The sequence below is a fragment of the Otolemur garnettii genome, unplaced genomic scaffold, assembly GCF_000181295.1.
Source record: "Otolemur garnettii isolate 467f Iridium unplaced genomic scaffold, OtoGar3 scaffold00099, whole genome shotgun sequence".
Classification (NCBI taxonomy): domain Eukaryota; kingdom Metazoa; phylum Chordata; class Mammalia; order Primates; family Galagidae; genus Otolemur; species Otolemur garnettii.
In genome coordinates this window covers 3,619,560-3,630,610 of record NW_003852494.1, presented here as the reverse complement: position 1 = coordinate 3,630,610, position 11,051 = coordinate 3,619,560, and the positions used below count along the sequence as shown (strand labels likewise).

Sequence of the window (11,051 nt, the reverse complement as noted above, 5' to 3'; positions counted from 1 at the left end):
CCCAAGTAGCTGGGACCACAAGCGCCCGCCACAACACCCAGCTATTTTTTGGTTCTAGCCGTCATTGTTGTTTTGGCAGGCCCGGGCTAGATTTGAACCTGCCACCTTAGGTGTATGTGGCTGGTGCCTTAGCCACTTGAACCACAGGCGCCAAGCCCATTGATTCTTTATGTCTACACTACTCACAGAGAAATCACCTATTTTAAAACATATTTTAGGGCAGTGCCTGTGGCTCAGTGAGTAGAGCTCTGGCCCCATATACCAAGGGTGGTGGGTTCGAATTCAGCCCCGGCCAAACTGCAACAACAAAAATAGCTGGGTGTTATGGCGGGTGCCTATAGTCTCAGCTACTCGGGAGCCTGAGGCAAGAGACTCACCTAAGCCCAAGAGCTGTAGATTGCTGTGAGCTATGTGCCATGGCACTCTGCTGAGGGTAACAAAGAGAGACTCTGTCTCTTAAAACAAACAAACAAAACCCCTCATATTTTAAAATCATGCTAATTCAGTTTTTAATAATATCTCAGCTTTATATATCAGCATTAAGTTAGGACTCTTACATGGCAAAGTATTCATGTGACTCTTTTTCCATCAGCATTCAACTTGTTTAACAAATAGCCAAAAAGCAGGTTTTTTCCATATTTAATTTTCTTTAGGTAGAAATAAGTTGTTTTAGAAAGCATTTTTGTTTTCTGTTCACATACTTCTATTCTGTGTGCTCATGCACCTTAGGACTGACTTACTGGAAACTAGAGGAGAAGGATACATATCACTCTTTGCCTGAAACCTTAGAGAAGACATTTGTACCATCACCCTCCACAGATATGTCACCAGGCCAGGTAACTCAAACACATATTGTATTTGTGTGTATTTGAATTTTATAATTATTGAGCACTCTGTTATAAATTTCATATTTTTAACTTCTGAAATATTGGAAAAAGCATTGGCTTTAGGATCATTCTTACCTATTTTTAAGTTCTTTCTCTGTCACTTATTCCCTATAGGGAATTTCCCTTAGGAAAACTATTTAAACTATTTCCTTTAGAAAACTATTTTATTGAAATTTAAAATATTAGTTTGTGTTTTATGAAATTAAATGACATGATTTGTGCCTACTAATTTATGTATAGTAGGTTCTCAGATTTTAACTTCTTCCCTTTTTCAGACCTAGTTTAGATTTTTCATCCTATTACCCCTCTCACAGTTCCATTTGTACCGTAATAGTGAGCAATTTAACTTGTTGTATTAATTTTCTTTGAGCAAGAAAACTTTTTAAAGTATCAGAGCAGAGAAGTAAAACTGTTCCAGACGAGTATCAATGTACATATTTCATTTCTGTATTTTGATCAGGTAATGAGAGAGTCTAGGTTGGGGGAAGGGGATATACAAAGTAATCACAAGACATGTAAAAATGAGTGACAAGTACAGACATGTGGGACACCAATGTATGCATCAGAGTACTGGAGAGTGACAGAGCCAGCATTCCATACTTAAGGAAAGGAACACAAAAAGAAATGAAGTGGAGGAAGGTGAGGTTGGTGGGGGCATGGAAGGCCTAGCAGGCTTTGCCATTGCAGGGCTCACTGGGACTTCAGCACCAGTAAGTTGACACTGCATTTTGCTGAGTCTAAAATGCCATCAATTTTATTTATTTATTTATTTTTTAGCCTCAAGCTATCTCCCTGGGTAGAGTGCTGTGGCATCACAGCTCACAGCAACCTCCAACTCCTGGGCTCAAGCAAGTCTCCTGCCTCAGCTTCCTAAGTAGCTGGGACCACAGGCATCCACCACAACGCCCAGCTATTTTTTTAGTTGCAGCCATCATTGTTGTTTTGGCAGGCCTGGACTGGATTCCAACCTGCCACCTTAGGTGTATATGGCTGGCGCCTTAGCCACGTGAGCCACAGGCACTGAGCCGATGCCATCAATTTTAAGGCTTCTCATTTCATGTTATACCAATGAAAGAAATTTGCACATTAAGATGATATAATACTTTTTTACCACTTGAGAATTTTTATTTTGTTCTTATGGGAAAAGCTTTTAAACTTAATTAGATTTTTTGTCATAGACTTTTTTTTTTTTTTGAGACAGAGTCTCACTTTCTTGCCCCTGGTAGAGTGCCCTGGCATCATAGCTTTGTCATAAATATCTTATATACACTTTATTAATTTTTTTTTTTGAGACAGAATCTCACTCTGTTGCCCTGGGTAGAGTGCACTGGCATCATAGCTCATAGCAACCTTAAACTCTTGGGCTTGAGCAATTCTCTTGCCTCAGCTTCCTGAGTAGCTGGGACTATAGGCTTGTGCCACCATGCCCAGCTAGTTTTTCTGTTTTTAGTAGAGATGGGCTCTTGTTCTTGCTCTTGCTCTTGCTCAGGCTGGTCTTGAACTCCTGAGCTCAAGCAATCAACCTTTCTCAGCCTCCTAGAGTACTAGGATTATAGGCATGAGCCACTGCGGCCGGCTCTTCTACATACTTTAAAAGGCAAAGCATAAGTAAGAGTAGCTCAAATTTTTTCCTCCTGAGAGACTTACATTCATTTCTTTTCAACTCAGTGTTGGTTGGTTTCTGTGTTTTTTCACATATTATCTTCCTCCAGGCCGCTAAGAGCATTGGTGTCTTTTTTTTTGCAGTTTTTGGCTGGGGCCAGGTTTGAACCTACCACCTCTGGTATATGGGGCCAGTACCCTACTCCTTTGAGCCACCTGTGTCTTTTTTTCTTTTTAAATTGAGACAGAGTCTCATTTTGTCACCCTCGGTAGAGTGCTGTCACGTCATAGTTCACAGCAACCTCAAACTCTTGGGGTTCAAATGTGTCTTTTTTTTTTTTCCCCTGAGAGGATTTTTTTTTTTTTTTTTTTGAGACAGAGTCTCAAGCTCTCACCCTGGGTAGAATGCTGTGGCATCACAACTCGCAGCAACCTCAAACTCTTGGGCTTAAGTGATTCTCTTGCCTTAGCAGAGAGAAGCTCCCAAGTAGCTGGGACTATAGGTACTTGTCTTAATACCCAGCTATTTTTTTGTTGTAGTTGTCATTGTTTAGCTGGCCTGGGTTGGGTTCGAAACCACCAGCCTTGATGTATGTGGCCGGTGCCATAACCACTGTGTTATGGGCACCAAGCCACTTGCATTTCTTAATAGCTAGCATTCTCTTTAGTCTGCAGTTGGATTCCACACACTGAAGCCTAAGCACAATCTTCTTTGTAGTTTTAGCCTTTGGAAAATTCGCTTAGTCTGCCCACCATAGCCACTCTGCTTTCTGTCATGATGCCACTTTCCCTAGGCATACAGAGAGTCCTTGCCCTTCTTATTCCATGTTACTTTGTGGGGCTGGTACTTGCCATACTTCTTAGAGGAAATCTGGCAGGTTTTAGGAATGTTCATCGTGTTTGTACCATCTTTTTTTTTTTTAGAGACAGAGTCTCACTTTGTTGCCCTCAGTAGAGTGCTGTGGCATCACACAGCTCACAGCAACCTCCAACTCCTGGGCTTAGGTGATTCTTTTGCCTCAACCTCCCAAGAAGCTGGGACTATAGGCACCTACCACAACGCCCGGCTATGTTTTGTTGCAGTGTGGCTGGGGCCGGGTTTGAACCTGCCACTCTCGGTATATGGGGCCGGTGCCCTGCCCACTGATCCACAGGTGCTGCCCCGGCCTACTATTTTTAAAAAAAAACCAAAAAGAGATTTTACCTGGCTTAGTATTTATGTAGGACTGGCCTACTTTTGACTCCCAGAGGAAGATTATCCAAAATGTCTGACTCACCCTTCTCTTAAATATTGGCCCTTAGGTGTTTCATTGTAGCCTCCAGGATTGTCTGCCATTAATTAGAAGAGGAATCCTCACCTCAGAGATGTTAAAATATGAAAAGAAAACATAGAAGTAGTGAACCTGGTACTTTTTGGCTGGGCATGGTGGCTCACACCTGTAATCCTAGTGCTCTGGAAGGCCAAGGTGGGTGGATCATCTGAGCTCAGGAGTTCCAGACCAGCATGAGCAAATATGATACCCCCTTGGCTTGGCACCTGTAGCTCATATACTGGAGTGGCAGGTTCAAATCCAGCCCCGGCCTGCCAAACAATGACAACTACAACAACAACAACAACAAAAAATAGTTGGGCGTTATGGTGGGTGCCCGTAGTTCCAGCTACTTGGGAGGCTGAGGCAAGAAAATTGCTTAAGCCCAAAAGTTTGAGGTTGCTGTGAGCTGTGACACCACAGCACTCTACCCAGGGCAACAGCTTGAGATTCTGTCTCAAAAAATAAAAGCCCAAATACCAAAAGTGATACCCCTGTCTCTACTAAAAATAGAAAAACTATGGGGGGTTGTGGTGGGTGCCTGTAGTCCCAGCTACTGGGAAGGCTGAGGCAAGGGGATTGCCTGAGCCCAAGAGTTTGAGGTTACTGTGAGCTAGGCTGACTCCATGACACTCTACCTAGGGTACAGAGTGAGACTCTGTCCCTCCCCCTTGTGAAAGGTAGCTTTATTACCATGAGCTGTAAATAGAATAACTCCAGCTGTTTACCTGGAGCATGAGACAGGGAAGTCTCAGGCTGCATCTGTAGACAGAGTGCTGCTGTTTGTCATAAAGCTTGTTCAGAAGAACTTTAGTTTGTTGGTACAATTCCAAAGCAGGTTTATGGGAATTGTTCACAAACCAAAATGTAATTAATTGTTCTATTCCCAAGGTAGTTAATAGGGTTTACTAAAAAATATTAATTCGTGGTGCTCCATGGCCTGTATAGTATCTAGGAATAGGCCATAAGTTTTTTATTTATTTTTGAGACATAAGTCTCACTCTGTCACCCTGGGTAGAATGCCATAGTGTCATAGCTTACAGCAACCTCAAACTCTTGGGCTCCAGAGATCCTCTTGCCTCAGCCTTTTGGGTAGCTGGCCACAATACCTGGCTAGTTTTTTTCTAGTTTTTATTTATTTTTTATTTTAATTTTTTTGGTAGAGTGCCATTGTGTCACGGCTCACAGCAACCTCCAACTCCTGGGATCTAGAGATCCTTTTGCCACGGTTTTTCTATTTTTGGTAGAGATGAGGTCTTGTTCTTGCTTTGGTGGTCTTCAACTCCTGAGCTCACTTCCCTTGGCCTCCCAGAGTGCTAGGGTTACAGGCATGAGCCACTGCCCTTGGCCCTTTCTAGTTTTTAGTAGAGTTGGGATTTTGCTCTTGCTCATGCTGGTCTTGAACTCTTGAGCTCAGGTGATTCACCCACCTTGGGCTCCCAGAGTGGTAGGATTACAGGCTTGAGCTACTGTGCCTGGCCAAATTTAAAGTTGTAAAGTGAACATGTTTTTTCAACATATCTTTTGTTGACTCTGTAATCTCATTTGAGACATTAAATTTTTTTTTTTGAGACATTAAATTTGAAGTCTAGGGTTAATTGTTGCTCCTTTCACACCCCATGATGAGTTCTACCTTGAAATACTAGCTCACTGCAACCTCAAACTCCTGGGCTCAAGTGATCCTCCTACCTCAGTTCCCCCTCCCCATAGTTGGGACTACATGGGTATACTACCATGCCCAGCTAATTTTTCTTTTTTTTTTTTTTAAAGAAATGGAGTCTGGTTGGCACTCGTAGCACAGTGGATATAGTGCCAGCCACATACACCAAGGGTGGTGGGTTTGAACCTGGCCAGGGCCAGCTAAAACAACACTGACAACTGCAACCAAAAAAATAACTGGATATTGAGGTGGGCACCTGTAGTCCCAGCTACTTGGGAGGCTGAGGCAAGAGAATCACTTAAGCCCAAGAGTTTGAGGTTGCTGTGAGCTGTGATGTGTGGTCTACTGAGGGTGGCATAGTGAAACTCTGTCTCAAAAAAAAAAAAAAAATTAGATGAGTGTAGTGGCATGTGCCTGTGATCTTAACTAAGAGGCCAAGCCAGGAGGAGGATCACTTGAGCCCAGAAGTTTAAGGTTGCAGTGAGCTATGATCATACCACTGCACTTGGTCTGGGCAACACAGTGAGACCCTATCTGGGAAAAGAAAATAGGGTCATAGTTTCTTATTTTGCTAATGAAAAAAGGGACTTGTTTTCATTGAATAACTTCTTAACACTTTTTTGTCTGCCAACTCTAAGAAAAAAACATGTCCATAACTACATAGATGAGGAACTCTGCCTCTTAATACTTATCCCTGAGTCACGTCAAATTAATTTAGCCAGAAGTTTTCTCATTCTGCTTCAATCATTCATCATGAAGTCTTTATTTATCCCAAAACTTGGTTTTTATTTTGGGTGGGAAGACTACCAGTGATTTTATTGTTTAGAAGTATAATTATAGGCTGCTAAATAATTACGGTCAAATTATTCCTTTAATGTTCATTTGTAGGAGATAGGAAAGTATTTCAGTTTATTTAAAATGTCTCAAAAATGTTTTTGTGGTACTGATAGTGATGTCAGTCAAATTTTTCCATTGTTGATAATACCTTTTAAATGATTTTGTTTCATATTTTTAAGTCTAATACTAGTAATGAGATGAAGCTACCATCACTGAAGGATATTTATCATAAAAAACAAAGGGAAAACAAGCAGTTACCTGAGAGGAATCTCACTTCTGCTTCCAACCCAAATCATCCTCCAGAGGTAAAGTTGTCAACGTTCTGCTGAGTAAAAATGAACGATGCTTCCTGACTCTAACTTTTATTTTAAGCTTTATTTTCCCTAGGAGACCTAAAGCAAAACAAGCAAAACAAAAAACAGGTACTAAGGGTAAGGCCTTACTATTGTCTGTCTTGTTTTTAGGTACTGACTCTAGATCCATCGTTACATATGAAGCCAAGTCAGCAGATTTCTAGGATTCAACCGCATGACTTTTTGAATGCCCTTGATGACAGAATATCCTTTTCACCAGACTCTGTTCTAGAACCTAGTATGTCTAGTCACTCTGACATAGACTCATTTTCACAAGCAAGTAATATTGCTTCTCAGATATCTGGATTCCCAAAATATCCTTCAAATATAAAAGCTTCACCAATGGACTCTTGGAAAAATCATACATTCCAAAATGAAAGTAGAACCAGTTCTACATTTCCTTCTGTATATACTATTACTAGCAATGATGTCTCAGTCAACACTGTAGATGAAGAAAACACTGTCATGGTACCTTCAGCCTCAGTTGGTCAGTCCCAGCTTCCAGGTACAGCCAACAGTGTCCCAGAATGCATTGCACTGACTTCCTTGGAAGATCCTGTGATATTGTCGAAGTATGTATTTCAGTGAATAGCTTATAACATTAAAAGATTTTCTGTGATGTCTGAATGGCAAAATAATTTTTATTGAACTTCAGTAATGTGTAAAATCTTAAGGATAGCATTTTAAGATTGAGCATATAAAAATCTCTTTTATTTTGTGAACCTTTTGTATATTGATCTTTTATATAGTTTGTGGGTATGCAAAAGAAAAACACTATTTTTGCTTATGAAAGTTATTGTTCTTGGTTTCTTTTATGTATTTATTTTTGAGGCAGATTCTCACTTTGTCACCCTCAGTTGAGTGCTGTGGCATCATAGCTCACAGCAACCTTAAACTCTTGGGCTCAAGTGAGTCTCTTGCCTCAGCATACCAAGTATCTGGGACTACAGGCACCTGCCACAACATCCAGCTTTTTTTCTTTTCTTTTCTTTTCTTTTTTTTTTTTTTTTGCAGCTTGTGGCTGGGGCTGGGTTTGAACCCGCCACCTCTGGCATATGGGGCCAGTGCCCTACTCCTTTGAGCCATAGGCGCTACCCAACATCCCGCTATTTTTAGAGATGAGGTCTCCCTCTGGCTCAGGCTGGTCTAGAACCTGTGAGGTTAGGCAGTCTACACACCTCGGCCTCCCAGAGTGCTGGGATTACAGGCATGAGCCATTGCACCCGGCCCTATGTGTTCTTGGTATCTATTATGGGATAAAGAAAGATATACTTTTCACATATATATATGTACACACACATATATATAATTTTTTTTTTTTTAAACTTCTCACCAATAGGATTAGGCAGAATCTGAAGGAAAAGCATGCTCGGCATATAGCTGATCTTCGAGCTTACTATGAGTCAGAAATAAGTAGTTTGAAGCAGAAGATGGAGGCAAAAGAAATTTCTGCAGTTGAAGATTGGAAGAAAACCAACCAAATTCTTGTGGACAGGTAAAACATTAATTTAACTTAAAGTTAGTGTTTGTCCATTTTGAAGGTATGATTCTTACAAAAGTATAATATATTGTAATAATGAAACACTTTGAAAATGTAGTTTTAATTTGAAATTTTAACACAAAGTCATGTCTGCCAAAGTATTTTTACTTTTTTTTTTTTTTTTTTTTTTTTGAGACAGAGCCTCAAGCTGTCCCCCTAGGTAGAGTGCCGTGGCATTACAGCTCACAGCAACCTCCAACTCCTGGGCTCAAGCAAGTCTCCTGCCTCCGCCTCCCAAGTATCTGGGACCACAGGCGCCCGCCACAACGCCCGGCTATTTTTTGGTTGCAGTCGTCATTGTTGTTTGGCGGGTCCGGGCTGGGGATTTGAACCTGCCACCTTAGGTGTACGTGGCTGGCGCCTTAGCCGGTTGAGCTATAGGCGCCGAACCAAGTATTTTTACTTTTGAGCAGATGTTGTATATGTGGAATAATGACATTTATGGGAGGATTAGTACTACAGAGTCCCTAATAAGTCTATAACTTATTTCTAGTTACAGTTCTCATCCTTTTTTTTTTTTTTAAGCCCAGACATGCATAACTTTAAAATATTATATAGTTCTCATGAACTTGTAGAGTCAATTATCTTATTAAAAAAAAACAAACAAAAAACAGAGTCTGGCTGTGGTAGCCCATGCCTATAATTCTAGCACTTTGGGAGGCTAAGGAAGGAGGATCACTTAAGGTTAGGAGTTTGAGACCAAACTGAGCAACATAATGAGTCCCTGTCTCTACAAAAATAGAAAAATTAACCGGATGTGATAGCATATACTATAGTAGTCACAGCTACTCAGAGAAGCTAAGGTAGGAAGTTTGCTTGAACCCTAGAATTTGAGGTTATAGTGAGCTATGATCATGACAGTCTGGGTGACAGTGAGACCTTGTCTCACACACAATGTAAGTCTTCTACCCAATCTCTGTTTTCCACATCCCAAACTTAATTTTTTACATCCTTCCAGAAAGTATAATGCATATATGTACATATAGATTTTTTTCATAACTAAGATCAAGCTTTTTTATGTAGTCTTCTATATGTTAAAATTTTAATAGCAAATTGTAAAATATGAGCCAGCTTAGTAGCTCATGCTTATAATCCTAGCACTCTGGTAGGCTGAGGCAGGAGGATTGGTTGAATTTAGGAGTTTGAGACCAGCTTGAGCAAGAGTGAGACCTTATTTCTACCAAAAATAGAAACAGCCACCTGCCTATAGTCATAGCTACTCAGGAGGCTGAGGCAGGAAGATGCTTGAGCCCAGTGGGTTGAGGTTGCAATAAGCTATGATGGTGCCACTGCACTCTAGCTCAGGCAACAGCACAGGACTCTGCCTCAAAAAATTATAAAATATGCATTAACAGAAAACTTACCATTTAAACTATTTTAAGTGTACTATTCAATGGCTAAAGTATATTCATATTGTACAACCATTATCACCATCTATCTTCAGCACTTTGTCTTTTTTTTTTTTTTTTTTGAGATAGCGCCTCAAGATGTCACCTTGGGTAAAGTGCTGTGGTATCACAGCTCACAGCAATCTCCAACTCCTGGGCTCAAGCAATTCTCTTGCCTCAACCTCCTAAGTAGCTGGGACTACAGGTGCCTGCCACAACGCCTGGCTATTTTTTGGTTGTAGTTGTTGTTGTTTGGCAAGCCCGGGCTGGATTCAAACCCACCAGCTCTGGTGTATGTGGCACCTGAGCTGCTTGAGCTACAGGCACTGAGCCAGCACTTCTTTATCTTGCAAAACTTTTCCCATTATTCTCATTCTCAGATCCAAACACCATTCCGTTTTTTTCTGTGTTTATGGATTTGACTACTCACATAAGTAGACTCAGAGTATTTATCTTCTTGTGACTGGCTTATTTTACTTAGTATAATGTCTTCAAGGTTCATCTGTGTTTTAGCATGCATTAGAATTTCCTGTTTTAGGATTCAATCTAGGCTGGACATGGTAGCTCATACCTATAATCCTAGCACTCTGGGGGCAAAAGCCGGTGGATTGCCTGAGCTCACAGGTTCGAGACCAGCCTGAGCCGGAGTGAGACCCCCACCTATAAAAATAGCCAGGCTTGTGGCGGTTCCCAGCTAGTTCCCAGCTACTTGGGAGGCTGAGGCAAGAGAATCCCTTGAGCCCAGGAGTTTGCAGTTGCTGTGAGCTCTGATGTCACAGCACTCTACCCAGGTTGACAAAGTGAGACTCTGTCTCCAAAAAAAGACTCAATTCATTTTATATATACTTACCTGTTTATCTGTTGGACATTTTGGTTGCTTCCATCTTTTAGCTATTGTCAATAGGGCTGCTATGAATATGGGTGTTTAAATATCTGTTCATAGCTTGTTTTTCTCTACTTAATTTTTTAAAAGATCTTTTCATGTCATTATTTTCACCTTTTATTTTCTCTAGATAGTACGAACCATGGCTGGATACTTTCTGGGCAGCCTCATATTCTACTAAAACAGCTAACATTAGAGAAATTGTTTTATATAATATGTAGAAATTTATGTAATACTTTTAAGGAAGATAATTTTTTTCTTCTAATTGTAACTATTACATTTATGGTTTTTAGATGTGCCCAATTAGATAGTGCTTTGAATGAAGCTACTAGTCACGTGAGAACACTTGAAAATAAGAATAACTTACTGGAAATAGAAGTGGTAAGTACTTTTGTTATTAATAATGCTTTTAGTGACTTAAAGGTAAAAACTGAACTAGAGAGACAAATAATACCTTTATGACATTGGTTAAGTGTTTATCTTTTTAAGGAGGTCTCATTAAGTTTATATTTTCAGGCTCGGCGCCTGTGGCTCAAGTGGCTAAGGTGACAGCCACATACACCTAAGGTGGCAGGTTCGAATCCAGCCCGG

At 40.6% G+C, this 11,051-nt stretch overlaps 1 protein-coding gene across 1 annotated transcript in view; it reads left to right on the top strand.

The window, feature by feature from the left end:
• Positions 1-11,051, top strand: part of MPHOSPH9 (M-phase phosphoprotein 9) — a 54,459-nt gene that overhangs the window by 2,382 nt on the left and 41,026 nt on the right. The window contains exons 2-6 of the mRNA XM_023516832.1: positions 730-836; positions 6,476-6,601; positions 6,761-7,221; positions 7,989-8,144; positions 10,754-10,841. Of these exons, the coding sequence (XP_023372600.1) occupies positions 730-836; positions 6,476-6,601; positions 6,761-7,221; positions 7,989-8,144; positions 10,754-10,841 (938 nt within the window). The remainder of the gene's footprint in view (positions 1-729; positions 837-6,475; positions 6,602-6,760; positions 7,222-7,988; positions 8,145-10,753; positions 10,842-11,051) is intronic.